The sequence below is a fragment of the Canis lupus genome, chromosome 29 (genome assembly GCF_003254725.2).
Source record: "Canis lupus dingo isolate Sandy chromosome 29, ASM325472v2, whole genome shotgun sequence".
Taxonomy (NCBI): domain Eukaryota; kingdom Metazoa; phylum Chordata; class Mammalia; order Carnivora; family Canidae; genus Canis; species Canis lupus.
In genome coordinates this window covers 36,238,973-36,263,900 of record NC_064271.1, presented here as the reverse complement: position 1 = coordinate 36,263,900, position 24,928 = coordinate 36,238,973, and the positions used below count along the sequence as shown (strand labels likewise).

Sequence of the window (24,928 nt, the reverse complement as noted above, 5' to 3'; positions counted from 1 at the left end):
TCCCTTCCCGCCCCGCAGCAGCCCCGCCGCGCCGGGTCCCCGCGGCAGCCGCGGACGGTGCGTCAGGAGGGGCGGGGCCAGCAGCCGCCGCCGGCCCCGCCCCGCCCCCGCCGAGGCCCCGCCCCCGCCGAGGCCCCGCCCCCTCCGGCCGAGAAGGAGGCGCTGCGGGCCGGGCGGTCGGTCGGTCGGTGGGTCGGTCTGTCCGCCCGCCGCGAGCCCTGGCCGCCGCCCCCCGCCCCCCGGCCCGGGGCGGACGCAGGGAGCCGAGGCAGGGCGTCCGGGGCGCCATGAGGGGCCGCCGCCCGGCCGGCGCCGCGGCGGAGGGGCTGGCGGGCTGAGCGCCCGCGGCGGCCGAGGCATGCGGGGCCCCGGCGGGCGGCTGCTGCAGGCGCTGCCCCGGCTCCTGCCGCCCGCGGTGCTCCCGGGGCTCCCGGGGCGCGCGGGGCCGCGGGCGGCGGGCGGGGGCGGGGGCGGCGGGGGCGGGGCCGGGGGCGGGGGCGGGGCGGGCGCGGCGGCGGCGGCGGCGGCGGCGGCCTCGGCCTCGGGCGTGCTGCTGGGCGCCTGCCTGGAGCGGCCCGGAGCGCCCGCGGCCTCGGAGCTGGCGGCGCCGGGCGGGGCCTCGGCGGGCGGCCCCGGGAGCGGCGGCGCGCTGGGCGGCGTGGCGGAGGCGAGGGGCTGGCGCTGCTGCTGCCCGGGCAGCACCTGTTGGTGCCGCAGCGCCGCGCTGGTGTGCGTGCTGGCCGCGCTGTGCTTCGCCTCGCTGGCGCTGGTCCGCCGCTACCTGCAGCACCTGCTGCTCTGGGCCGAGAGCCTCGACTCGCTGCTGGGCGTCCTGCTGTTCGTCGTGGGCTTCATCGTCGTGTCCTTCCCCTGCGGCTGGGGCTACATCGTGCTCAACGTGGCGGCCGGCTACCTGTACGGCTTCGTGCTGGGCATGGGGCTGATGGTGGTGGGCGTCCTCATCGGCACCTTCGTCGCGCACGTGGTGTGCAGGCGCCTGCTCGCCGCCTGGGTGGCCGCCAGGATCCAGAGCAGCGGCCGGCTGAGCGCCGTGGTCCGCGTGGTGGAGGGCGGGAGCGGCCTCAAGGTGGTGGCGCTGGCCAGGCTCACCCCCATACCTTTCGGGCTCCAGAACGCCGTGTTCTCGGTAAGTGCGGCCCCCGCCCCCTGCGCGCCCCGAGACCCGCGCCCGAGACCCCCGGCGGGGCCTCCGCGGGAGACGCGCTGCGGGACGGCGGCCCCTCCCGGGCGCAGGGCAGTCTGGCTAACAGGCAGCTCCCCCCTCCGAGGGGGAGACGACTGAAAAATGCACATTTTACCCATTGGCCTTTTTTTTTTTTTTTTTTTTTTTTTCTGCAGCAGCTTTGGCTCCAGAGAGCAAAGGTTTCACACGCCTAGCTTTTTCCTCTTGCTTGCAAAAATGCATCCAGGAAAATTAAAAAAAGGCGTCCAGGGTTTTTTTTTTTTTTTTTTCTTTTTTTTTCTTTTAACGACCCACGGCTGAAGGAAGTGTTTGGGTAAACAGCGCAGGGAGTAGCTCCAGAGTCCGTATGACAGTCTCCCAAAATTTGTTAAGAGGTCCCTTCTTCATAAAGGAATTTGCTTTGGTAGAATGCAAAAGGGGAGATCCCCCTGCTTCTTTTTTTTTTTTTTTTTTCTTTTCTTTTTTTAAAGATTTATTTATTCAGGAGAGACACAGAAAGAGGGGGAAGCAGGCTCCTAAAATTTGTTGAGAGGTCTTTTCTTCATAAAGGAATTTGCTCTGATAGAATGCAAAAGGGGACATCCTCTTGCTTATTTTTTCTTTTGTTTTTTTTTTAAAGATTTAATTTATTTGTGAGAGACACAGGTGGAGGGATGAGAAGCAGGCTCCCTGCAGGGACTCGATCCTGGGACCCTGGGGTCAGGCCCTGAGCCGCAGACAGACGCTCAACCACTGAGCCACCCAGGCGTCCCGCTTATTTTTCTTTGGAGGAACTTGGTTTTGAAATCACTAGGTAGGGGATACAACAAAATAGGACAGATAACCTTTTGCCTAGTAAGCATGTTTTTTTTTTTTTTTCTTTATACACCCCTTCTACACTTTTTTTTTTTTTTTTTTTTTTTTTGGCCTGGTATCCATATGTTCTGCTTATCCAACTTAGTTTTCTCTAGCTCGGTGCAACTGATTGAGGAATAGAAATACTGCTAGTGAGGAGACCATCTGACTGGAGGAAAAGAACCCAGTCTTGACAACTTCCTGACTTTGGAACGAACGCATCAGTGACTCTATGTCCCTGCTTTCCTCTTTCCTAAGGTGAAGGGATTGAGCTAGGTTACTGAGTTCCCCAAATTCAATGATTCATAGAGTTCATATAGTGATTTCCAGGAACTCAACCCTTCAGCTTGACTTAAATAATGTGTGTGGAAGTAAAGGGTTACAGCACTCAAAACTGTAGGAATAGATGTATTTTATACTATGGTAGTGATTCTGACACATTGTATTGTTTCGAAAATAAATTGTTAGTCTCTAGAAACTTCCGCATCTTGTTTTGTATTAGTATTTCCAACCGCTGATTCCTAAAAGATAAAAATTGGTGTTTTTAGGAGTGTGGTATCCTTTTAAATATCTCCTGATTCATTATTTTGAATGATTTTTATCACCAATTGCTAGCGCACCAACATATTACTTTCACAAGCTGTAACCACCAGGTTAAGCAATTTCAATAAACTAGCAGTTTACCTAAAAAAGAAAGAAAGAAGAAAGAAAGAAGAAAAGAAAGAAGGAAAGAAAGAAGAAGAAGAAAGAAAGAAAGAAGAAGAAAGAAAAGAAAAGAAAGAAAGAAAGAAAGAAAGAAAGGAAAGAAAGAACTGAAGAAAGAAAGAAAGAGGAAGGACGGACAGGAGGAAGAAGCAATAAGAGCAGAGAGGAGCGAAAGAAAGAAGAAGAATTCTAACCCTACCATTTGTGATGAAATCAAGAATTTTTTTCTTAATTTTTAAATTCCTTTTGCAAATCTCATGTTGATTCTACTCAATAGCAATGACTGTAGAATGAGAGTCATGGAGGTGTGAAAAGAGATAGGGGTCTTTTTTCTTTTTGTAGAGGGGAAGTTTAGTGTTTTTGGTAGTTTGATATGTTTTTTGCCTTAAATTTTTCCCTTTTACAACAACTTATAGTATTAAGTATAAACATGAACTTTGACCCAACCTTGGATAATAATGGATCAAGTGTTCTAAGACTTTGGAAGAGGGTTGGGACTAAGGAGCGGTAAAGAGTTTCGTTCTGTTAGTTTGCCTTTTTTTTTTTTTTTTAGATTTTATTTATTTATTCATGAGAGACACAGGCAGGAGGAGAAGCAGGCTCCATGCAAGGAAGCCCGATGAGGGACTTGATCCCTGGTCCCCAGGGTCACGCCCTAGGCCGAAAACTGCGCTAAACCGCTGAGGCACCTGGGCTGCGCTCCTTGTGCTTTTTCTTGTTCACCTACTGTGTGCTTCCTATCCTAAGCTCTTCCCAAATGTCATTTCTAATCTTTAAATCATCCCTGCACAGTGTATTTATGAGTATAGTGTAGACTGTTGTTTAACAGTTTGGAGCACAGGACTGACTGCTCTGGAGTCCTACTGTCTGCACAGAACCTGTTGACCTTGGTCAAGTTGCTCATCCTCTTTGTGGTCAGTTCATTATTTGCAAAATGGGGAAACTAGTGGTTACTTACATCATAGGATTATTATTGGGACAATTACACAAGATAAATACATGCAGTAGAACCTAGCTTAACAAACACGTGTTGGTTTTTGTCACCATTACTATTTTTCTTACCCGAGGTCACTTGGGTACTAAGTAAATGGTAAGGTAAACCTATGCCCTATGGTTTGATGATAGGGGCCCAACCCATGGTTCCATTTCTTCACTGTATGTTTAGTAGCTACTGTAGTCCTGGGTATATAATGAGAACTCATATTTGTTAATTAAAAATAAGACCATTTTGGGGTGTTTGGTTGGCTCAGTCAGTTAAACATCCAATTCTTGGTTTTGGCTCAGGTTCTGACCTCAGGGTCCTGGCCTTGAGCCCCATATCATCTTGCTCTGGACTCAGTGGAGAGTCTGCTTAAGGATTCTCTCTCCCCCTCACCTTCACCCTCTCTTCTCTCTCTCTCTCTCTCTCTCTTTCTCTCTCTCTCAAATAAATGAATAAAATCTTTAAATAAGATAGTTTTTTTTTAATGTTTTAACATTACATGAATACAAAGAAGTTATACTTTGTGCTTGGGAATAACGTAAGGTAGTTATGTAGTTGAAACTGCACTTGACAAGGGGTAACTCTTTGAAGTTGGTGCTGTGGGGTCAAGAGAAAAGAAGGAAAAAAATGGAAAACAGCCTCTTGCAATAGATATCATTGGCATAATTTTACTGTGAGAGAAACAGAGGCTCAGCCCTCCAGGGACTTTCTCAGGGTCACTCAACCACCAAGGGGGGAGCTTGAAACCAGGATGGGCTGATAAGGTTTGTCATACTGTTAAATTTTACTCATAGCCATAGCAGGGGGGATCGTAGAGCCGGGGGATATAGTCTGTTACATCTTGTTCATTTCTTAACTACCTGCTTTTTAGCGATGTCTTTTCTTTTCTTTCTTTTCTTTTCTTTTTTCTTTTTTCTTTTTTCTTCTTTTTTCTCTTTTCTCTTTTCTTTTTTCTTTCTTTTTTCTTTTCTTTCTTTTCTTTCCTTTCTTTTCTTTCTCTTCTTTCTCTTCTTTCTTTTCTTTCTTTTTTTTTTTTTATTAGCTCTTTCAACCAAAACAGTTTACTGAGTTCTCCCAGGGTATGTGGGTGAAAAGAAAGCTTAGTGTAGGCTGATTCTTACTTTATTATTTTTTTAAAAGATTTTATTCATGAGAGACGCAGAGAGAGCCAGAGGGAGAAGCGGGCTCCCGGCTTGGGGACTCGATCCCAGGACCCCGGGATCACGCCCTGAGCCGAAGGCAGAGGCTCAACCACTGAGCCACCCAGGCGGCCCAGGCTGATACTTATTTTAGTCTGACTTTCTGAACTTGTGCCCTCTCTGGCTTCATTCCATCTTCGTTCTATCTCCAAACTCTCTACCCCTACCCCTCTGCCTGCCCACAGCTCCCCACTTTCCGGGCATGGCTCTCTTGTCTTCTTTCCTTCCTGTCTTTTAAAAAAAAATCCTCCCCCTCCCACCCCTTTCTCCTCTATTCCAGCTAAAAGTCATTTTCTTAATGCTCGTGATTAAAGAAATTAATCTGAGCTTACCTTAAAGAGGAAGTAAGATGTAGTGGTCACGAGAGGCATAGGCTTTGGAAATAGTCCTGGACTGGCCCATGCTGAGTTATGAGGGGGCAGTAAGCTGGTGCAGTGAAGGCTTTAGGTGTTTGCCCGGCACACAGGCAATTCTCAGTCACTGTTAGCAGTTATTAGTGGTGAGGGTAGTGGTATTTACACTTTAGACCCAGGAACTGGATCGTAAAGGTTAGTATATAGAAGAAGGGAGGGATCTCTCCTTTGTTTTGTGACTATTACGGACTGTATTGCTTTGCTTTTTCCACGCGTGCTAAAGAGGGATAAGGAAGCTGACACTCTCCACTTTTGAAACTACTGAAATAAGAAAAACATACATATACTTTATAGTAGCAGTTATTAGATCAAAAGAAATGTAATTTCCCAGGTACCTATTGAAATTTTTTCCTTTTTTAAAAAAACACTTTTTTTTGGGGGGGGGGGAGCTGGGAAATATTTAAAGCTCCCACCTCCCCCGCTTTTAATGTAATCTTGTATCTGTAGTTATTACCGCCTATAAAGACAGATTTATAGGCATATAGTTTCTGTGTGTGTCCCTATTGTTCTGACCTGGACACATGTCTCGGATGAGCATTTCTTACAGCTGCAGTCAGGACAGGTTAAATTATGCTGTAGTAAAAACCCCTAAATCTCCATGGGTTAAAACGTAAAGGTTTACTTACCTGTGGACACAGAATCAGGTTCAGCTTGGTTTGGGGAAGGGGCAGGGAATCTTTGCTCTGGGTCACTTGTCAGCCAGGCTGACAGAACCATCATCTTTCACTTCGTTACTGTGACATGGTGAATTGCACACTGGTTTTTCAAGCTTTCATCTGGAAATAATCTCACTTTTTACTGGCCTGAACAAGTTACCTGGCCAGCAAGCGGTAACTTCAAAGAGCTAGGCATGTGCCAGGAAGGAGCTAGGACTGGGGTGTTTGGTGGCAGTCTCCATGACTCTGTCACTTGATTATCTCCCTTCTCTCTCTCTCATCCCCCACAACTAATCATTGGCTGAGTCCTATGGATCTTAACCTCCTGAAAACTTCTATTTGACCTGCTACCATTACTCTGTTTCAGGCATCTCTGCCTCCTACCTGGTCTCCTTGCCTTTGGACCAAGAATTTCCAACTTTTCTCTCTCTCCAGAAAGATCTTTCTAAAATGCAAATCTTTTTTTTTTTTTTTAAAGATTTTATTTACTCATAAGACACACACAGAGAGGTAGAGACATAGACAGAGGGAGGAGCAGGCTCTTTTCAGGAAGCCCGATGCAGGACTCGATCCCAGGACCCCGGAATCAGTCCTGAGCCAAAGGCAGATGCTCAACTGCTGAGTCACCCAGGCATCCCCTAAAATGCAAATCTGATCTTGTTGCTCTCCATTGGGAAACTCTCTGGTGGGTTTTCTCTTCCCCTAAGGATAAATTCCAAACCCTCATAGCATACATACCTCTCTCCCGTGTCTTGCCTTTCCTCAATTACTAAGTGCTCTTTGATGTGTTAACTTCTTTAATACTCAGCATTCTAGGAGGTAGACGTGATATTTCTGATTCAAACAGCAAACCTGTCTGTAGCTTTGAAACGTCAGGTTTTCCTTTTTCCTTTCCTTTTCCTTAGAAGAAACTTGTCTGTAAAGTTGGAAAATAAAAACATTCACAGGAATAACATCCCAGTTATTATTCCAAACATCCTACATGTAGTGAGCATGAGAGTAGTCTCTTAAGATCTGCTCTCAGATGCCCCTTTGGAGACATCTGGACTTTCTGTAGTTTTTTTTTTTTTTTTTTTTTTTTTTTTTTTTTAAGATTTTATTTATTTATTCATGAGTGACACAGAAAGGAGGCAGAGACACAGGCAGAGGGAGAAGCAGACTCCTTGCAGGGAGCCCGATGTGGGGCTGCAGACGGCACTAAACCACTGCGCCACCAGGGCTGCCCCTTTCTGTAGTTTAAAGTTGCCTTCTGTGAAATGTCGGTTTTAATCCAAAAAGTATCATGTGATAATTGGTTGACATGGGTAACAGAATTCATAATGGTACTTGCAGCTTCCAGAGGGGAGATCCTAAAAATAGTCTCTGTCTCTTTTTTTTACTTTGGTCATGGAAAAGCTTAAAAAAGTCAAAGATCTGATAGGTTCCTTTCCTTAAATAATTCCCCATGGGAAATTTTGTATCCATCATCATTTAATCTTTGAAACCTAAAATAAAAACATGAAGCATACCATGAAAGATTGTCTTATTCATAGGTTGTATAGATTTACATATGTGATACCCCTTAATCATCACAGCAGGTCTTCGAGGAGCTATCCATGACTAAGAGGAAGTTACTTAGAGGACTGGTTATCACTTGAAATCAGACTTGGTTCTGACATTTACTGTGACATCTTGAGCAAGTTATGGTTGCTCTTTTAAGCCATACTTTCTGTTGGAACATGTGTTTAATGATACCTGCTACGTGATGTGACGAATACATAGTTGACTGATTATTTAACATTTCCTCCTTTCCATCCTCTGCATTCCAAAGAGAGGACATCAGAACTCAGATTTTTTTTTTCTTTTGTAACTTAACAAATATTCGTATTACACTGAAGTGTCAGGCGCTGTTCTAACACGCGCACGTTACTTGCTTGACACTCCTTTCAACTCTAAGCCTCATTTTACCACTAAGACTACTGAGGCACAAGGTGGCAAAGTAACCCAGGAGCACGCAGTTAGTAAACGGTATAGAAACGAACTTACCCACGGTTCTGCTGTTGGTCCAAGAAGAGCTGAATTTCTCAGAGATTTCCTGATTCCAGGTGCAGAACACTTGCCCTACAGCCCAACACATAAATGTAAGGTGGACCTCCTATGTGTCAGGCTCTGGGCAAGGCTCTATACAGTTGAATTAGACATTATCCCAGGACTTTAGAGCAGGGGTCGACAAACTGTGGTCCCTGGCTGGGTCCACCATCTGATTTTGTATGGCACCCAAACCAAAAGGTTTTTTTCATCTTTAAATGATTGGGAAAAAAATGTCAAAAGAAGAATATTGTGTGCACGGTACATGAAATTCAAATTTCAGTGCCTTTAAGTAGCATTATTGGACTACAGCCATGCTCATTCATGTTTGTACTGGTTGTGCCTCATTTTAAGCTAAAACGGCAGAGTTGCAGCAGAGACTCTATGGCCTACAAAGCCTAAAATATTTCTTACCTGGCACTTGATAGAAAAAGTGTGCATTAGAGCTTCAGCAGTGACTGTAATAAAACAACCATTAAGCCTGGGCCCCTGCATCTGTAGGACGAGGCCCTTAAGCTCTCCTGTATATCTTACTTACCTTTGCATTTAAGAAAATTATCTTTTTAAAAACAAAAGCAATAAGTACCTGGGTACTGGGAGTAGAAGGCAAACAAAGTAGAAATGAGTAAATTTAAAAGTACAAGACCTGGCCCCATCACCCTGGCTCACTTCTCAGTGAAATCATTTTAAAGAATTATGTGTTAGCAAACTGTTAATCACTTATTTTTGTGGGTCCATAATTGGTTAAAAACAGCAACAGAAAGATCTTCTGTTGGTTTTGGGAGGGCAAGGAGCTGTGAAACCGGGGTACGAACTAAATGACAGCGAAAGGTAATTAAAGATGAACTTGAAGCAAATAGAACTAATGTATTTTCCTCACCTTTGCACTGAGTAGTCAAGAAAAAAAAGAGTTTTAGTAATTTAGGTCACAGTTGAAATTAATTTTACAAGTAAATAAAAGTTTTGGACTGGCTCGTGATTGTAAGACCACAATTATGGTAAAGTCTTAGCCTCGTGGACTTTTGGGGACCTATAGTTCTGTCTCAGTTCCTCTGTGACTTTGGTGAAGTCATTTAATGACTGGCCCCGTCTTCTTATTCGTAAAGAAAGAGGTTAGACAAGGTCTCATAGTTTGCTCTTAAGAAGGCAGATGTTCTGAGCAACAATTTAACATGCCTCCTTCTTTTAACAGTTTGGCAGTAGTATGTTTTATAAAAATGTTTTCTCATCTTAAATTCTTATTCTGTATTATATTTATGACCATAGACTCAGATGCAGATGATGGGTCATGATACTTGTCACCGTTCCAGCATTATCTAATGATCCTTTCTTCTCACTGTTAATACTGATTCACTGCAGTATTTGTTTAGCAGTGTTCATTGTAAAAATTGAGAAGTATGGCTAAGTACAGAGAAGAAAACAATCATTAAGATTTTGGCGTTTATTTTTGTAGACTTTGCATTAATGAATGCCTGTGCTTTCCTTTTATGACATGGGGAGTGATTCTTGTGACCTTTTACTGGATGTAATGAACATTTTGGTCATTAAGTGTGGTACAGAATGACTCAAAATGGACACTGTCAGCTATGGTTTTCTGTCTTTGTATCTTTATCCCTGCTGAGAGCTGGGTCTTAGATATAGAGGCATTAGATAAATTTTTGCTGGATGAGTAAAAATAATAAGCCTGTGTCGTTTTTCAGCTCTACCAATAAGATCTTTTAAATGTATGTTCCAGAAAGTATATGCAGTGAAACGTGTGTGTGTGTGTTTTTGTTTTTTGTTTTTTTTTTTTTCGGGGAAAGGGTTAGTGTGTGTGTGTGTGTATTAGTCAGATTCTCAAATGGATCAGTGACTCCTAAAATATTTACGAACCATTAAAAGCAGTTCCTAATTTAGGTACATTGAACTAATGAAAAGGTCTGTATGTATGAAGGTGGCCTCTGAATTGTAGGTAGACCTACTGACCTAACCATCTTTGTCCGTAGAAGCCTATACATTGAAGGCCTCTTCAGCTGTTAGAGTGGGGTCTCTCAGAACCCATGCCTTGTTTTTGTTTTTTTTTTTTTTCTTTCCAGTAGCAAGACTTTCCCCAGTACTTTCACAGTTGCTGCTTAACAAGAGGGTCTCAAGCTTGACATTAGGTTGACCTCGGAGGTTACTGGAAATGCCTCTAGTACTCATTCAGTACTCACTTAATAAGTAACTGGTAGGTACCCAACCTGTACCCACTGCTATTCTAGATGCTAGAGTCATAGCAGCAAATAAGGCAAAGTTCATCTCAAATCCTTTAGAGTGCTTGCAGTCTAGGAGATCAATAACATTCCTAGGTATGGTATGGCATAAATTTTGCTGATAATTTTCATTTATGACATTATTTCCTTTTGAGGGGTTGGGGGAAGGTGTTTTCGGTTTTTGGACAACTAATTGCAAGTGGACTTTCTGTCCTAACGTCTTTATAAACAGGAATTATGAGAAGTCTCCATGTTTATAAGTAGTTTTGATGTTACAGTCCACATCCGATGAATATTGGTACGTTTAGCACCTAATACATAGTAGGCATCGTGCTAGAGGCTAAAGACAGAATGAAGAACAAGACAGGTCCCTTTCTTGACAGAACTAGTAGCCTGGAGAAAGGGCGAAGGGCAAACAGATGGTGAAATCTTCTGTCACTCTCTAGTGTGAAGGGGATGGGGAGGGTCTAGTGTCCTATCAGAGAACTTGAGAGCTATTCTTAACACAGGCCTGGGAGCTCAGGGAAGGTTTGCTAGAGACATCCATGACTGAGCAGTGAAATATGGTTGAGGTTGAGGACCAGGACTTTTGCCCAAGTAAGAGGAGTGGGAGGAAAGATAGAAGTTTCCTTGTCAGAAGGAACAGTGTACAAGGGCCCAGAAGGAAAAGCGAGCAAGGAGTGTTCTAAGAACAAGAGAATTTTGATGTGCCTGGAACATAATGTGATGTGAAACAGGAGATCATCAGAGTCTGGGGCGTCAAGCACGTTGCCTGCTGAAGTGAACCCCAACCTTACTCTGATGGCAGTGGGAAAGGATTAATGCAGGACTAGATTTGCATTTTTAAAAGATTTCTTCAGGATTTAGCATAGGTGGTGAGTGGTGGGGAGGTCTCCCTGTGGGAACTAGAGAGGAGAGACTGAATAGGGATAGAACAGACAGTAGGTAGGTTTTTTAGGGATTTAGCAAGTGGACCGACAAGACGGGCATGAGGGAGGAATGAGCCTGTCACTGACTTCTGAGGTGTCTGGCTAGAGGGACTGTGATTGGGGACAGAGGGGGAGAGGTATCTTGGGGAGGGAAGGAAAAGGAAGGGTGAATAAGTTCATGGTTTTTTTTTTTTTTTTTTCATGTTTTTTTTTTCTTATACTGGTGGTGAAGTTTTTATATTTCTGGAGGTGAAAACCACCGGTGACCCTCAAACGACACAGGGTCGACCCCCACCCCGCCCCTGCTCAGTCACAGATCTACATATAACTTCTGACTCCCCGAAAACTTAACTACAAATAGCCTACTGTTGGCCGGAAGCCCTAGGAAGCCTTAGGGACAGCTTAAGGAGTCGATTCACAGATATTTTGTCTGTTACTACATACAGGTAATGTATTATCTACTGTATTCGTATAGTGGAGTGTGCTAGAGAAAAGAAACTCGTACAGAAGAGCAGTACAGTCACAGTACTGGACTGTATTTCCTGGAAGAGGTCCGCGTATACGTAGTTGTAGTTGCCATTTGCAACTGTTTGTGAAATATCGATAGTATTTTGAGGATATATATACAGTAAGACACACAGTTTGTCAAATAAATAGTAATTAGATGAAAAGATGAAACCATATTCGTTTTCGTTTCCTTTGACCATTCCTTTCTTAAAATTATTTTGGGGGTTTACGATTTTTTTCTATATATTATAAGACATGTTTTTAATTGGAATTTACCTTCATTGCAACTTTCTCGATTAAACAGCATCCTTGGGACACCTGGGTGGCTCAGTGGTTTGGCGCCTGCCTTCGGCCCAGGGTGTGATCCTGGAGACCCCGGGATCGAGTCCCACGTCGGGCTCCCTGCATGGGGCCTGCTTCTCCCTCTGCCTGTGTCTCTGCCTCTCTCTCTCTCTCTCTCTCTCTCAATCTGCGTCTCTTGTGAATAAATAAAAAGTATTAAAAAAAAAAAACAGCATCCTTATTGTATAAGCCAAGAAAATTCAGGAAAGCATACTTTGCTGAAACTAAGATTCGCAGAACTGTGGGTAAAATTCGAGCTCTCCTGAACACAGATCACCTTTATATTCTTCATTAGATCCATGTCAAGATATTCAGTGTAAAAATTATATAGTTTCTGGGATCCCTGGGTGGCGCAGCGGTTTGGCGCCTGCCTTTGGCCCAGGGCGCGATCCTGGAGACCCGGGATCGAATCCCACGTCGGGCTCCCGGTGCATGGAGCCTGCTTCTCCCTCTGCCTGTGTCTCTGCCTCTCTCTCTCTCTCTGTGACTATCATAAATAAATAAAAAAATTAAATAAATAAATAAATAAATAAATAAATAAATAAATAAATAAATAAAAATTATATAGTTTCTTAGTGGATTCACTTAAAGCCAGTAAAGCCATTGCATAAATATTTGGAAACTGAGGAAGCGGCGGGGGGGGGGGGGAGCTTTCTGGGGGGGAGCTATACTTTGTGCTGTGCCTGAGGGGCAGCAGTCCCCACTTCCAGGAGCATCTGAGTGATCCATCTGAAGATAGAGGTTTTCTTACTCTCAGCCCCAAACATAAGTCAGCTCTTGCTCTTTAGAGTTAAGCATTTTTCTTTTCTTTTTTTCTTCTTTCTTTCCCCCTCCCCCTCTCAGATGGGCTCTCTGTTTTCATGATCTCTTTGGTATAAGGTCATGGTCTACATTAACCCCTACTGGCCCAGAGAAACAAATCACACCTCTAAGCAAAGCACAGTACCTTCGGGAATAAGAACGCAGGTGCCTCTGCGGTGCTTCTGGAGGATTAAAAGCATCCTTTTTAAACTCTTCCTGGAGTTTTAATGATCACAGAAGCGGAGCCACAGGATAGCAATGACATCCCCGTTTGAGATTTATGTTCTTCAAAGAATGGAGCTGGATGCCCATCCTGAATAGGATATGAGCTTAGAGGAAATGCTGGAATAATTTGCAATCTGTTCATCTCAACGAAGTCAGTAAACAGTCGAAAAATGTGTGTGTCTGTGTGTTGCCGTACTGGTTAAATTATTTGACACTCCAGCAGAACTCGAGAATGATTAGCCAAAATCCGTTTTTTACTCTCTTTAGACATACAGCTTTTCAGAAGGGACATATATATAAACAGTGACCCCTGCTTTTTCCCCAGGATGAGGTTTTTGTCATAAAAGGTTTGGCAGGAAAAAAAATAATAATTAAAAAAAAAATAAAAGGCTTGGCGATATTTGATTTCTGCTTTGGACAAAGGTCTTGTTAAAGAGTTGAGTTGCAGGCTTGTTTCCCGCTTAGGAGATGTGCTTAATATCGCCTTTTGGGTATTACTGACTTCACATCTGAATGTCAGTTTTATGTTTTCCTTAGAGAAACTTCATCACATTTAAAGACTATGGACTGAAGCTTTGCATTCTGATATTTTGCAACTTAAATACTTAAAGACAACTTCCAAAACATGTAATGTTCTATTAACTGCAATATCATGACTTTTGTGATTCATCGTTTTGCCGTGTGTTCCCATTTTATACATTTGGCGTGTTCGTTCTGTAGGAAGGTCTCTGTTGCTGTAGGTACCCCAAACTGACAGGAGCCTCTCTTCACCTCGTTCTTTGACGAGGCTCTCCGGTGCTCTTCTCCTGGATACAGACTCGTTTCCCTTTTCACTGCAGGCCCCTACCAAGTGTCACCCCAAGTACTTGCCTTGTATAGGGTTCCCTTGCGTGTGCTCTGTAAACTACCCAAACCCCACTGCCAACCGCACTGATACATCCTGTACCTTCCGTGCCACGTTGTCCTTGCTCATTCTCAGAACACCTTAGCTTCCCCCTCCCACCTGTCTCTGCCTGCCAAACCATGTTTTGTTTTCAGAGTCCATTTCAAATGCCTCTTCTTCCACATGGTTGCCCTCTGGCCCCTATTCCTGCAGCTAAAATTAATCCCTGTTTACCCTTTAAGATCCTTCTCCAGAATCCCTTATCACCTATTTTTAGGTAGTTGATGTGTCTTTGCCAGTGTGTAAATCCTTTGAGGTAGGAGTCGCATCTTCCTTTCTGTCTCTCGCAGGCACCTGCCAGAACATCTTGGCCTGGGCAGTATGGAGTCAGTAATTATTTAGTTAAATTGTTAACCAGTCACTGTAGTGTTCTTTCCAAACCAGCAATGGTGGATCTCCAGCTAATCATCTGAGTAGAGATGAATGTAGCTTTATTGAAAGTAGGAATTACACATTCATTAGATTGGGTTAGATTGGAGTTAGAGTAACTGTACGTCACTCTTTTAAAATACCAGATCTTGGGGCACCTGGGCAGCTCAGTGGCTGAGCATCTGCCTTTGGCTTAGGCTGTGATCCCGGATTCTGGGATCCAGTCCCGCATCAGGCTGCCTCCCTCTCAGAGTCTCTCATGAATAAATAAATAAATTTTTTTTAAATTTTTTAAATTTATTTATGATAGTCACAGAGAGAGAGAGAGAGAGAGGCAGAGACGTAGGCAGAGGGAGCAGCAGGCTCCATGCACAGGGAGCCCGACGTGGGATTCGATCCCGGGGCGCCACCCTGGGATCCCTAAATAAAATCTTAAAAAAAAAAAAAAAACCTACAACAACAAACATCTTAATATTAGCAAAAAGAAAAAAAGTTTGGTAAAGTGGTCGATAACCTCCTTACATACTAGTAAACCGAGGGGGGGATATAGAAAAGTTATTCACCAAATTAATAACACTAGTAACAACAATAACACAACATTCTTATCCAGGAATGTTTCTATAATTACTCAAAATCTTTTACTTCTCTTGCTAGTTTGATGGTTTTATTTATATTATACATTTCTTATTCGTGTACCTCTAAGCACTTGTGTTGTTTTATATTACACTCTGACCAAGGAAACCCATAAAGAAATGCAAGTAGGAAGATGTATATTTAATACTAATACCAAAATAAAAATAATATCCATATAAACTAGAATGCATAGGATAGAGTCACGAAATACCATTTTTACTCCCTCAAATTAGGAAAGACCAAAATTTGGTACTTTTAAGTTGGTACAAAGTTTTATGTAAATGGAAATCTGACTTGATAATGAATCAATCTGCTTTAATCTGCTCTTCTAGATTACTGATCTCTCCTTACCCAACTATCTGATGGCATCTTCGGTTGGACTGCTCCCTACTCAGCTTCTGAATTCTTACTTGGGTACCACCCTGCGGACGATGGAAGATGTCATTGCAGAACAGAGTGTTAGTGGATATTTTGTTTTTTGTTTACAGGTGAGTTTGAGGCCAAAGGTCTTTTTTATTTTGATTTTTTTTTTTAATTTTCTTTTTGTATGGCATTGCTGATTTAAGCCTAATGTATTTCATTGAAAATAATTTAGGAGGATTTTTCCCTTTTTATATCTTTTTTTGTTCTCTTTCAATTATACTTTATATTTTGACATTTACATTTTAATTGTGTGGATATATGGAAGTTTATTGAACTGAATTGAAACTTATTAGAAATTCTTGGGCAGCCCAGGTGGCTCAGCGGTTTAGCATCGCCTTCAGCCCAGAGTGTGATCCTGGAGACCTGGGATCGAGTCCCATGTCGGGCTCCCTGCAGGGAGCCTGCTTCTCCCTCTGCCTGTTTGTCTGCCTCTCTGTGTCTCTCATGAATAAATAAATAAAATCTTTAAAAAACAAATAAAAATAAACAAAAATTCTTTAAATAAAAAAGAGATTGAGAAAAATAAGGTTCTTTTTTCAGTGATTTTCAAAGTTCTCATTCTTTTTTGAGTTTTTGTGAAGTGTTGTTAATACTATCTGAAGATAATTTTAGTGAGATTTGGTAAAGTTGGGTTTTTATCTTACCTTTTCTTCAAATTATTAAACTCTGCAATTGGTAATTTTAAAAGAGTATTATACTGGCAATGGAAATTTTTTTCTAGTACAATTTGATGTAGAACAAATTTTTTTTTTTAAGAAAGTATTGCTTTATTCCATTCCATTCCAAATTCAAATAAGATTTGTGTAATGGACTGGTACAAATTGACATGCAAATTATAGTATACCTACAATTACAAGATTGATAAAAAATTCTGCTATGTAGGCATATTTACTCAGTTCCTTTAAGTTGCAACAGGAAGAGTTTAAAAAATCCATTTCTTTAGTCGTGTTACATGTCCTTCCTGAGATTTACCAAAATATGAAATCACCATAACTTTTGATGATTTAGCAATACGTTGATAGTAGCTTTTACTGAGAGCTTTATATGCTGTATATTTAAGCTCATTTAATCCCTACCCAAAGGCTAGGAGGTATGTACTTTTATTATCTCCAGCCAATTGTGTACATTTCTTCCCAACTCCTCCTGACATCAGCAGTGGTAACTTGAAATTGATCGTGGCAGGAGTATTTAGACCATGGAAAATGGCAGGTGCTCCAAATCAAGATTCCTATCTCATCTCCAAGAGCTAGTTTATTGGCACACCAGTGGAGAGTAATTTGTCTAAAGTCACAGCTGCAAGGGGTAGAATCACGATATGAACCAAGGCATTTGACTCTGTAAACTATACTCATAATGAGGACTGTCGTTTACTGAGTGGATAACACTGAGGTAGCCAACATCTTATTGGTCCCTTAACTTGATAGTTTTAAGTTTTATTCTTAAACGTACGATATCATATTGGAAATTTAGTGTTAGCAGTATTCTCAACTTTTCAGGTACTATATTGTATTAAAATCACTGGTAAAGCCAGAGTTGATTTTCTTTCTGTTTTTGAGTACAAGTTCAGTAAACAGAGTAAACCCAGGAATATTTACATTGAACTATAAATAAAGCTTATCAACTAAATGGCTAGTTTTAGGAAAAATTTTGTAATATTTTTTTTAATTTTATTTATGATAGTCACAGAGAGAGAGAGAGAGAGAGGCAGAGACACAGGCAGAGGGAGAAGCAGGCTCCATGCACCGGGAGCCCGACATGGGATTCGATCCCGGGTCTCCAGGATCGCGCCCTGGGCCAAAGGCAGGCGCCAAACCGCTGCGCCACCCAGGGATCCCGAGTAATATTTTTGACATTCAGGGAATCCCTTTTTTTTTTTTTTTTTACTTTTTTTATACAAAGTTTATATATATATATACACACACACACACGCACACACACATAAAGAACCTAAATCTAGGTTTAGAGTTTTTATTATAGTTGATTTATTTTTATTAATGTAGTAGGTTAATGACATCCTAAACTTTTTATGCATTATATCTACATGGTAATTTATGTTTATAATTATCCTGAGGTACTATAACAGTCCAACATACACTGCATTCTCAGATTTTTTTTAGTATAAATTTAAGTACCTTTTATGTTTTTCTAGTTTCCTGAAAATGAATAATCCATTTGAAGTATCTTTTCCCCTTTACATTATGTTTGAATAATTAGAACTTGTTATTTTCAGTAGGTTTCATATGATTTTTACTACTTGATACTTTATATTTCTATGCATCTTAGTGAATCATTCAACTGTAATTGGTAGAATTATACTAAAACAAAATAGTTCACATGCTTGTCAGAAGTGTTTCTAAAAATATAGGACCTTCTTTTTTTCCCCATCAAGTTCTTACCCCTTTGAGCTGACAAATTTAAGCTTAGTATACAAGATGGGAGAAAAAGAGCAAATATTTCTTAACCCAGACATCTGTGAAAAACAACAGTAACTACCACAACAACAAAAAGTAAAGTTGTATTTATGCCTCAGTTTTATTTATTGATGTTACTTATAGCCTCGCCTCGTATATTTCAGAAGGGGTTTAATTCAGCTTACAAAAGATACACAGGAGAATAAAACAGGAGGGCATATAAGTCCTCTTGAAGAGGGAAGTACATAGGAGAAAAGGGTGAAGCTTAGGTTAAAGTTAGTAGAGTAAAAAAATAATAATAAAGTTAGTAAAGTATATTCATGAGGTTTCTCATATTTTACTAGAAAGCCACAAATTTGCCTCTGAGCTTTATAGCCACCTAAATAGAATCCAGTATCTGTAAAATTAAGCAATACAAAATAGATCCAACTTGGATTCTGTGATCTCTCAATTCCGTTACTCTTCTCCATGCCCTATATTTTTCTGTGTACCCACCAGCCAAAACCCTGGATGAATCCAAGTTTTGATATGCTTTGCACCTGTTGTTTTCAGGAAGTCATACAACCAGATTGGTAATATTTAATTCATTGTCACAAACCTTCTGCTGGTTTCTCAACATTACCCCATTTCCCAACTGTTTCCTTTGTCTTCCCACTCCCTCATTTCCTTAATGACTATTGCAAACCTATCTCAGCTCCTCACAATTTTGACTCCTTTATCCCCATTTTTCCTCGTCAGTCTCAACAGATCACCTCCTTTGCTTACCAGAAAAATCAGAAGCCTTCAAATGAGAAAACCTTTAATTTTCGTCTAAGAAACCCACTAATAATCTTCTGTTCTGCTCAGGCTCTCAGCTTGCTCTCCACTTGACAGTGGAAGAGATAGATGCCTTTGTGTAGAAGGATTGTCCTTTTACTTATGTTTGATTCTCTTGTTTTTAAAACAAGTTTTTTTGTTTTTTGTTTTTTACATTTTACTACGGTGGTGGCGTGTTGGTAAAAAAAAAAAAAAAAATCAGTACAAATTGCTGGGCCCTCTGTCTAGAAGGGCATCTGGGGAAAATCCCATGTAAAGATGTAGCCAGTGTACGCTCACTAGGAACCTGAAAAAAAATTTTCTGCTAGATCTGAGCGTACTTGATGTGGCTGTCATGTCATTGTTAACTTTGTTGTTGTTTTTTTTTTTTTTTTAATTTTTATTTATTTATGATAGTCACAGAGAGAGAGAGAGAGGCAGAGACACAGGCAGAGGGAGAAGCAGGCTCCATGCACCGGGAGCCCGACGTGGGATTCGATCCCGGGTCTCCAGGATCGCGCCCTGGGCCAAAGGCAGGCGCCAAACCGCTGCGCCACCCAGGGATCCCTATTGTTAACTTTGTTGAAATCAGATGTACTTTCCAGTTCTCTTCTGGCTTGATCTCTTAGCAACCTAAGATTCTGTTAACCATGCCCTTTTATTAAAAAAACCTTTTTTAAACACTTTTAAAACTTTTTAAACCTTTTTAAAACACTTTCTTCCCGGGATCCCTGGGTGGCTCAGTGGTTTAGTGCCTGCCTTTGGCCTAGGGCATAATCCTGGAGACCCGGGATCAAATCCCGCATCAGGCTCCCTGCATAGAGCCTGCTTCGCCCTCTGCCTGTGTCTCTGCCTCTCTCTCTCTCTCTGTCTATCATGAATAAATAAATTTTTAAAAAAACTTAAAAAAAAAAAAAACACTTTCTTCCCTTAGCTACTTAGAATTTTTTTTTCCTGCTTACCTGGTTCATTTATCAGCATCTCTTCCTCTTTTCACCCCAAAATTGGTGTTCCTTTCTGTTCTTACTCTGAAAACTTTCCTTTTTGGCAAATCCTGTTACTGTGGTGGCTGCTATCATGTTTATTTGTGTAAGGACTACCTTAATACAAGAGCTCAGCCTTCTTTCCATAGCTTTGGACCCATTCCCTGAACGGTTTGGGTATCTGTTAGGCACCTCAAATGCAGCATGTCTGAGGCAGAGCTTAGCATCTCATCTACACCCTTCCTAAATCGTTTCTAACATCTTTTCCATGTCTTTTCATGGCATCACCATAACACTGATAAGTATCAAACCTTGGGTTTTCAGAAAGCAGATCTTGTTTTTTTTAAAGAGAACTAACCTGTTAGAGAACAAACAGAAGATTTGAAGGCCCACCTTTAAAATACCTAATTTGCTCAGAATTATATTGAGGAATGGATACCCACTTACTAGTGCCCCCCCCCCCAACGAGTTCCAAATTCCCCTCTTGGAACCCCGCCCCCCCCCCCCCCCCCCCGTGTGCTCTGCCTCTATCCTTCTCCCACTACCCTCAGTGCTTTCCCACAAAAACTATTAAAATTATGAGCATGTTTAATTGAAACAGTGTTATATTTTAGGGTCACTATGGTTAGAGCAGCCTTTGAAACTTACTGGGTCATTAAACATCACCTGTTCTAATAACCTTGTTGCACTGAGAATATTTGCTCCAAACTCTGAAGAACTGATTTACAAATGAAGTTTTGGAATAAGTACCATTTAGAAGATATGTACTGCCTAAACATTGTGATGAACATAGAATGTTAAAGCACATTAACACATAAAGAGGAGAATGGGTGACGGGCACTGGGGGTTATTCTGTATGTTAGTAAATTGAACACCAATAAAAAATTAAAAAAAATTAAAAAAAACACATAAAGAGGAATCACAACTTCCTATTGGACAGTGGGAGAAGCACACATAGTGATGTGAAATCATATCACTAGTTGAGTGGCTAAACCTAGACCAGCACCTGACTTTCATTTCAGTGCTTTTTCTAGTATCCCTTTGACTCGCCTTTTTTTTTTTTTTTATCACCATGTTTCCCTTTATTTTTGTTTTTTCCCTAAGCACAATTTCATGTTCACGATCTCTTGTCAATTTCTTTTGAAGTTTATTGGCATTTCATTTTTTAAAAGTGGTTCTTAGGGATCCCTGGGTGGCGCAGCGGTTTAGCGCCTGCCTTTGGCCCAGGGCGCGATCCTGGAGACCCGGGATCGAATCCCACGTCAGGCTCCCGGTGCATGGAGCCTGCTTCTCCCTCTGCCTGTGTCTCTGCCTCTCTCTCTCTCTCTCTGTGACTATCATAAATAAATAAAAATTAAAAAACATTTAAAAAAAAATAAAGTGGTTCTTAATATTTTAAGTTTTGGCTACACGAAGGTAGTTCATGTGCATATGGTAGTGCTTCTCTCTAAATGGACTTAGGAATACCTATGGACATTTATAGTCATGCAAGATATGATATTACATTAATTACATGAATAAAATTCAGCCAGCAGACCTCTGTTGTAGACATTTTTTTTTTTCCTTGAAAGAAGCTTTTTGGTACAAAGAGGCAAGTTTGATTTGTATCAAGCAAACATTTATATAGATTAAAAGGGATGTATATGCTTGCCTTGGGTTAACCTGATACCCTATGTTGGTCACTTATATGTTGTAGCCTCTACTCCCAGTAGAAGCAGCAGAGGAAAGCATAAATGGCAATGGTGATAACCTATTTAAAATTCTTACCTGACCATATTTGAGTAGCGTCCTGCTTGAAACATTTCTAATCCAAATTTATTGGGTTTATTCCTCCCTCTTTTTTCTGTGTAAAATATTATTAACTTTAATGTTTTGTTTTTATTCACAGATTATTATAAGCATAGGCCTCATGTTTTATGTAGTTCATCGAGCTCAAGTGGAATTGAATGCAGCTATTGTAGCTTGTGAAATGGAACTGAAAACCTCTCTGGTTAAAGGCAATCAACCAAATACCAGTGGCTCTTCATTCTACAACAAGAGGACCCTAACATTTTCTGGAGGTGGAATCAATATTGTATGACTCTAATGAAATGTATGATTGTCAAGAGCTAGTGTGCTGTCCAAGGTCTAGTGGTCACCTTACTCTAGTGGGCAGAGACAAGTTCTAATTGTATTACGGCACAAACAAAACTGACTAGTTTTTAAATTGCACAATTTTTTTAAAGGAAGATCATTTTCTGGATATGTAAGTGTAAATGTAGATGCAAATATGGGCTGCACCTCTTGATCATTTATTATGCCCTCAATGGCCTATAGGTCTGCACTTTAGTGTTTTTTTAATTGTTTTCTTTCTGGGTACTTATGAACAGAGAAATAACCCAAATATTTTTCTGCCTAGTGTCTTTATTTATAAAGTCCATGAATATTAGTTGTAAGCATCTTCCCTACTTAAAATGATGAGTAAAAGTATATACTTTTAAATGTATGATATTATTTAGATGTTCTTTGTCCTTTTCAGAAAATGTAGTGGTTTTTTTGTTTTGCTTTTTGTTTTAAATGGGACCACTTTGCTTCCGTTTTCCAGACTAAGTTAGAAATAGACATTAACTTTTGGTTGAATGTATTTTTGCAAGCATCATTGCAGGGCCATTTACACCTATTCACACAAGCTTAAATCCTACATTGTGGGACTGAAGTGCTCTTAAGATACTTTTTAATTTTCACTGTGTAATATGCAAAGCAAAAGGGAAATCATTTAATGGGTGGTGGCTCAAATTAGAACCCATGTTCTAACTTCATTTCATCGGCTTTACTCTCCTTAGATCTTTCATCAAAGGGCTGTCCCATTGCAGTCTTACTAAAAAGTTTTAGTAAAATAAACTTCTTTTTCTTTTTATATTCATCATTAGGCTTTGAGATAAAGATTTTTTCCTTTAAAATGATGGGCTTACCATCATTGAAGATGTCACTCAGGTGGCCTTGTTTGATCAAATCGCCTTTTTAAAAAAACCAAGCTTTAAAATCATGTTTATAAGTCCACTGAATTACATATATGTCCCCATAGTCTTCAGCTTTAAAACTATAACGTTAATACCCAAATTTGTATTATTTGCCCTACAATAAGGTAGGTTTATTTGATTTGTTTTTTGGTACTTGTTTTTCTCTGATAAGACTCAGGAATTCTGAAATGTGAAATTAAGTCTCAATTCTTTCTCTTGTAGCATGAATTGAGTGTATTTATTAGTAGCACTTAGGAGTATAGCATACAATAATTTGGCATATGATTAATATGACCTATGTATTACTCATATATCACCTTGTTTTTAAAATGGTTTAATTGTGAACTTGATTCATTTTTTTACAACCCAGATTATAGATACAAATGCAAATTTTCCGGTTGGTATCTCTTTTTTTTTTTGCCATGAAAATTCCACCTTATCAGAGACCTCCCATTTGCCTTTTCTTTTCTTTTTCTTTTTTTTTTTTTTTAAGATTTTATTTATTTATTCATGAGACACACACAGTGAGAGAGAGGCAGAGACACAGGCAGAGGGAGAAGCAAGCTCCACGCAGGGATCCCAATGCGGGACTCGATCCCGGGGCTCCAGGATCACTACTTGGGCCAAAGGCAGGCGCTGAACCGCTGAGCCACCCAGGGATCCCCCATTTGCCTTTTATTAGGGTAAAACCTTTGCCCTGATTTATTAAAGTGCAAAAGAATTCTTTGGAAGCAGAGTATTCTAGTCTTCTGCTAGAGACACATTGCACTCGATAATTTTAACGCGTAAGTTTTTTGCTTGATTGCAGTTATAATTGTTTTCCTTTCCTTCATCATGTATAACTTTTCTCACCTTTGGGTCACAGTGAAGTTCACTGATATGTCCACATCAAGAAGAACTCAGTGCACCTGATCCGAGAGTCTACAGTAGTTAATTGGCCTCCAAATCCTTCTTTCTTTCATTGATAGAAAAAAAAAATAAGATATTAGAATATTCTTATTCTTTTTTTTATCCTAATTATTTTTATTTTTAAAAGTAACTTTAGTTTAATAATCTCAATGAACAATATGCTTGATTTATTCTTCTTTGCCTAACCTTGACAATATTTTTCTTGTGCTTCTTGTTTGTTGGTTAGTTTTTGTTAGAGGAATCATTTAAGATCATTCCTTTCAGACTTGTGTTACACTTCATGTATTTTGAAGTGCATTTATTTACTTAGCATTTTGTAACTTGAATAATTTCACCAAATAAATACCTTTTGGTAGTTTGTAATGAGTTCTTCCAATTATTGCATTTTGCTTCATACTTAAATATATAAAAGGTAGAAGAGAAATAATTTTTCCATATGCTGCCAATTATAATTTTATATAATAAAATCATCCATTTTTACTTAAAATAGTATGGATTTACTATTTCTAAATTACTAATGTAAAGCTGCAGTTTTCCTTTTCTTGATTATTTCTGGCCTCCAGGTAAACAGCAACCTATTATATTCATGTTATTTGATAGCTGAATTTGGTTACTGGGTATTGGATGTGCTCTCTATAAATTTTATGAAGCATTGCCATGCCTTATTCACCCCATCTTTAACCTTGCATCCCAGATTTATGGCAGTAACAGATTTTACAGGTTCCTTTTATGTTGCCCAAATAATGCCTCCCGTTATAGAGTGTGTATTTGTAAAATAAAATGTTTTTATTTTGCAGTATGAAGTTGTTTTATGCACATTTTAAAAAGCATACAACATACCTAATTTCTAAATCTGATGAAAGATACATTCCATTTTTAACTCTTTTGGGCCTTTTCCTTAGTTTCCATATATTTTGGTTTATTGTTAAATGTTTTTGTTTACTCTTTGCCAAATTTTGTCATGTAAATTGTTTTTAAAGAGCACATCTTTTTAAAACGTGTACATAATTTACTAAGTGCTTTCACGTCCATTTTCATTTGATCATCTGATTTGTGAAATAACTTGAAATCTGTACCCTTTGGTTTATGAAAATAATAGAACCAGATCTCTGTCATTAGAACATGTGTTTTGAGTTTGTGTTCAAAAGTGACTGTGTGGATTTATCCAGAGCCAGCCATACTCGTTTTATGTACCTCGTAACCAACTGCAAACCTTCCTAAGATGACTTTGCTTTGATAGGGTCAGATATGACTCTAATGTTTTATTTCTCTCCTTGAGAGGCTAAGTTCAGTAGTTTCTCTTACTTATCCTTGCTGTCACTGAGCTAAGTGGTACAGCTTCCAGCAAGTCCCAGCAGTTCTGTGTGT

General features: G+C 40.6%; 1 protein-coding gene across 2 annotated transcripts; it reads left to right on the top strand.

The window, feature by feature from the left end:
* The first annotated feature begins 358 nt into the window (after nt 1–358).
* TMEM64 (transmembrane protein 64) lies at nt 359–24,681 on the top strand. Of its 2 annotated transcripts, XM_035708319.2 has the most exons (3): nt 359–1,147; nt 15,373–15,528; nt 21,541–24,681. In XM_035708319.2, exons 1-3 carry the CDS (start codon nt 359–361, stop codon nt 21,730–21,732), a joined length of 1,137 nt encoding a protein of 378 aa, XP_035564212.2. In that variant the 3' UTR covers nt 21,733–24,681. The 2 variants fall into 2 exon arrangements, with proteins under 2 accessions (XP_035564212.2, XP_048959931.1); XM_049103974.1 differs by lacking the exon at nt 15,373–15,528.
* Nucleotides 24,682–24,928: the final 247 nt, after the last annotated feature.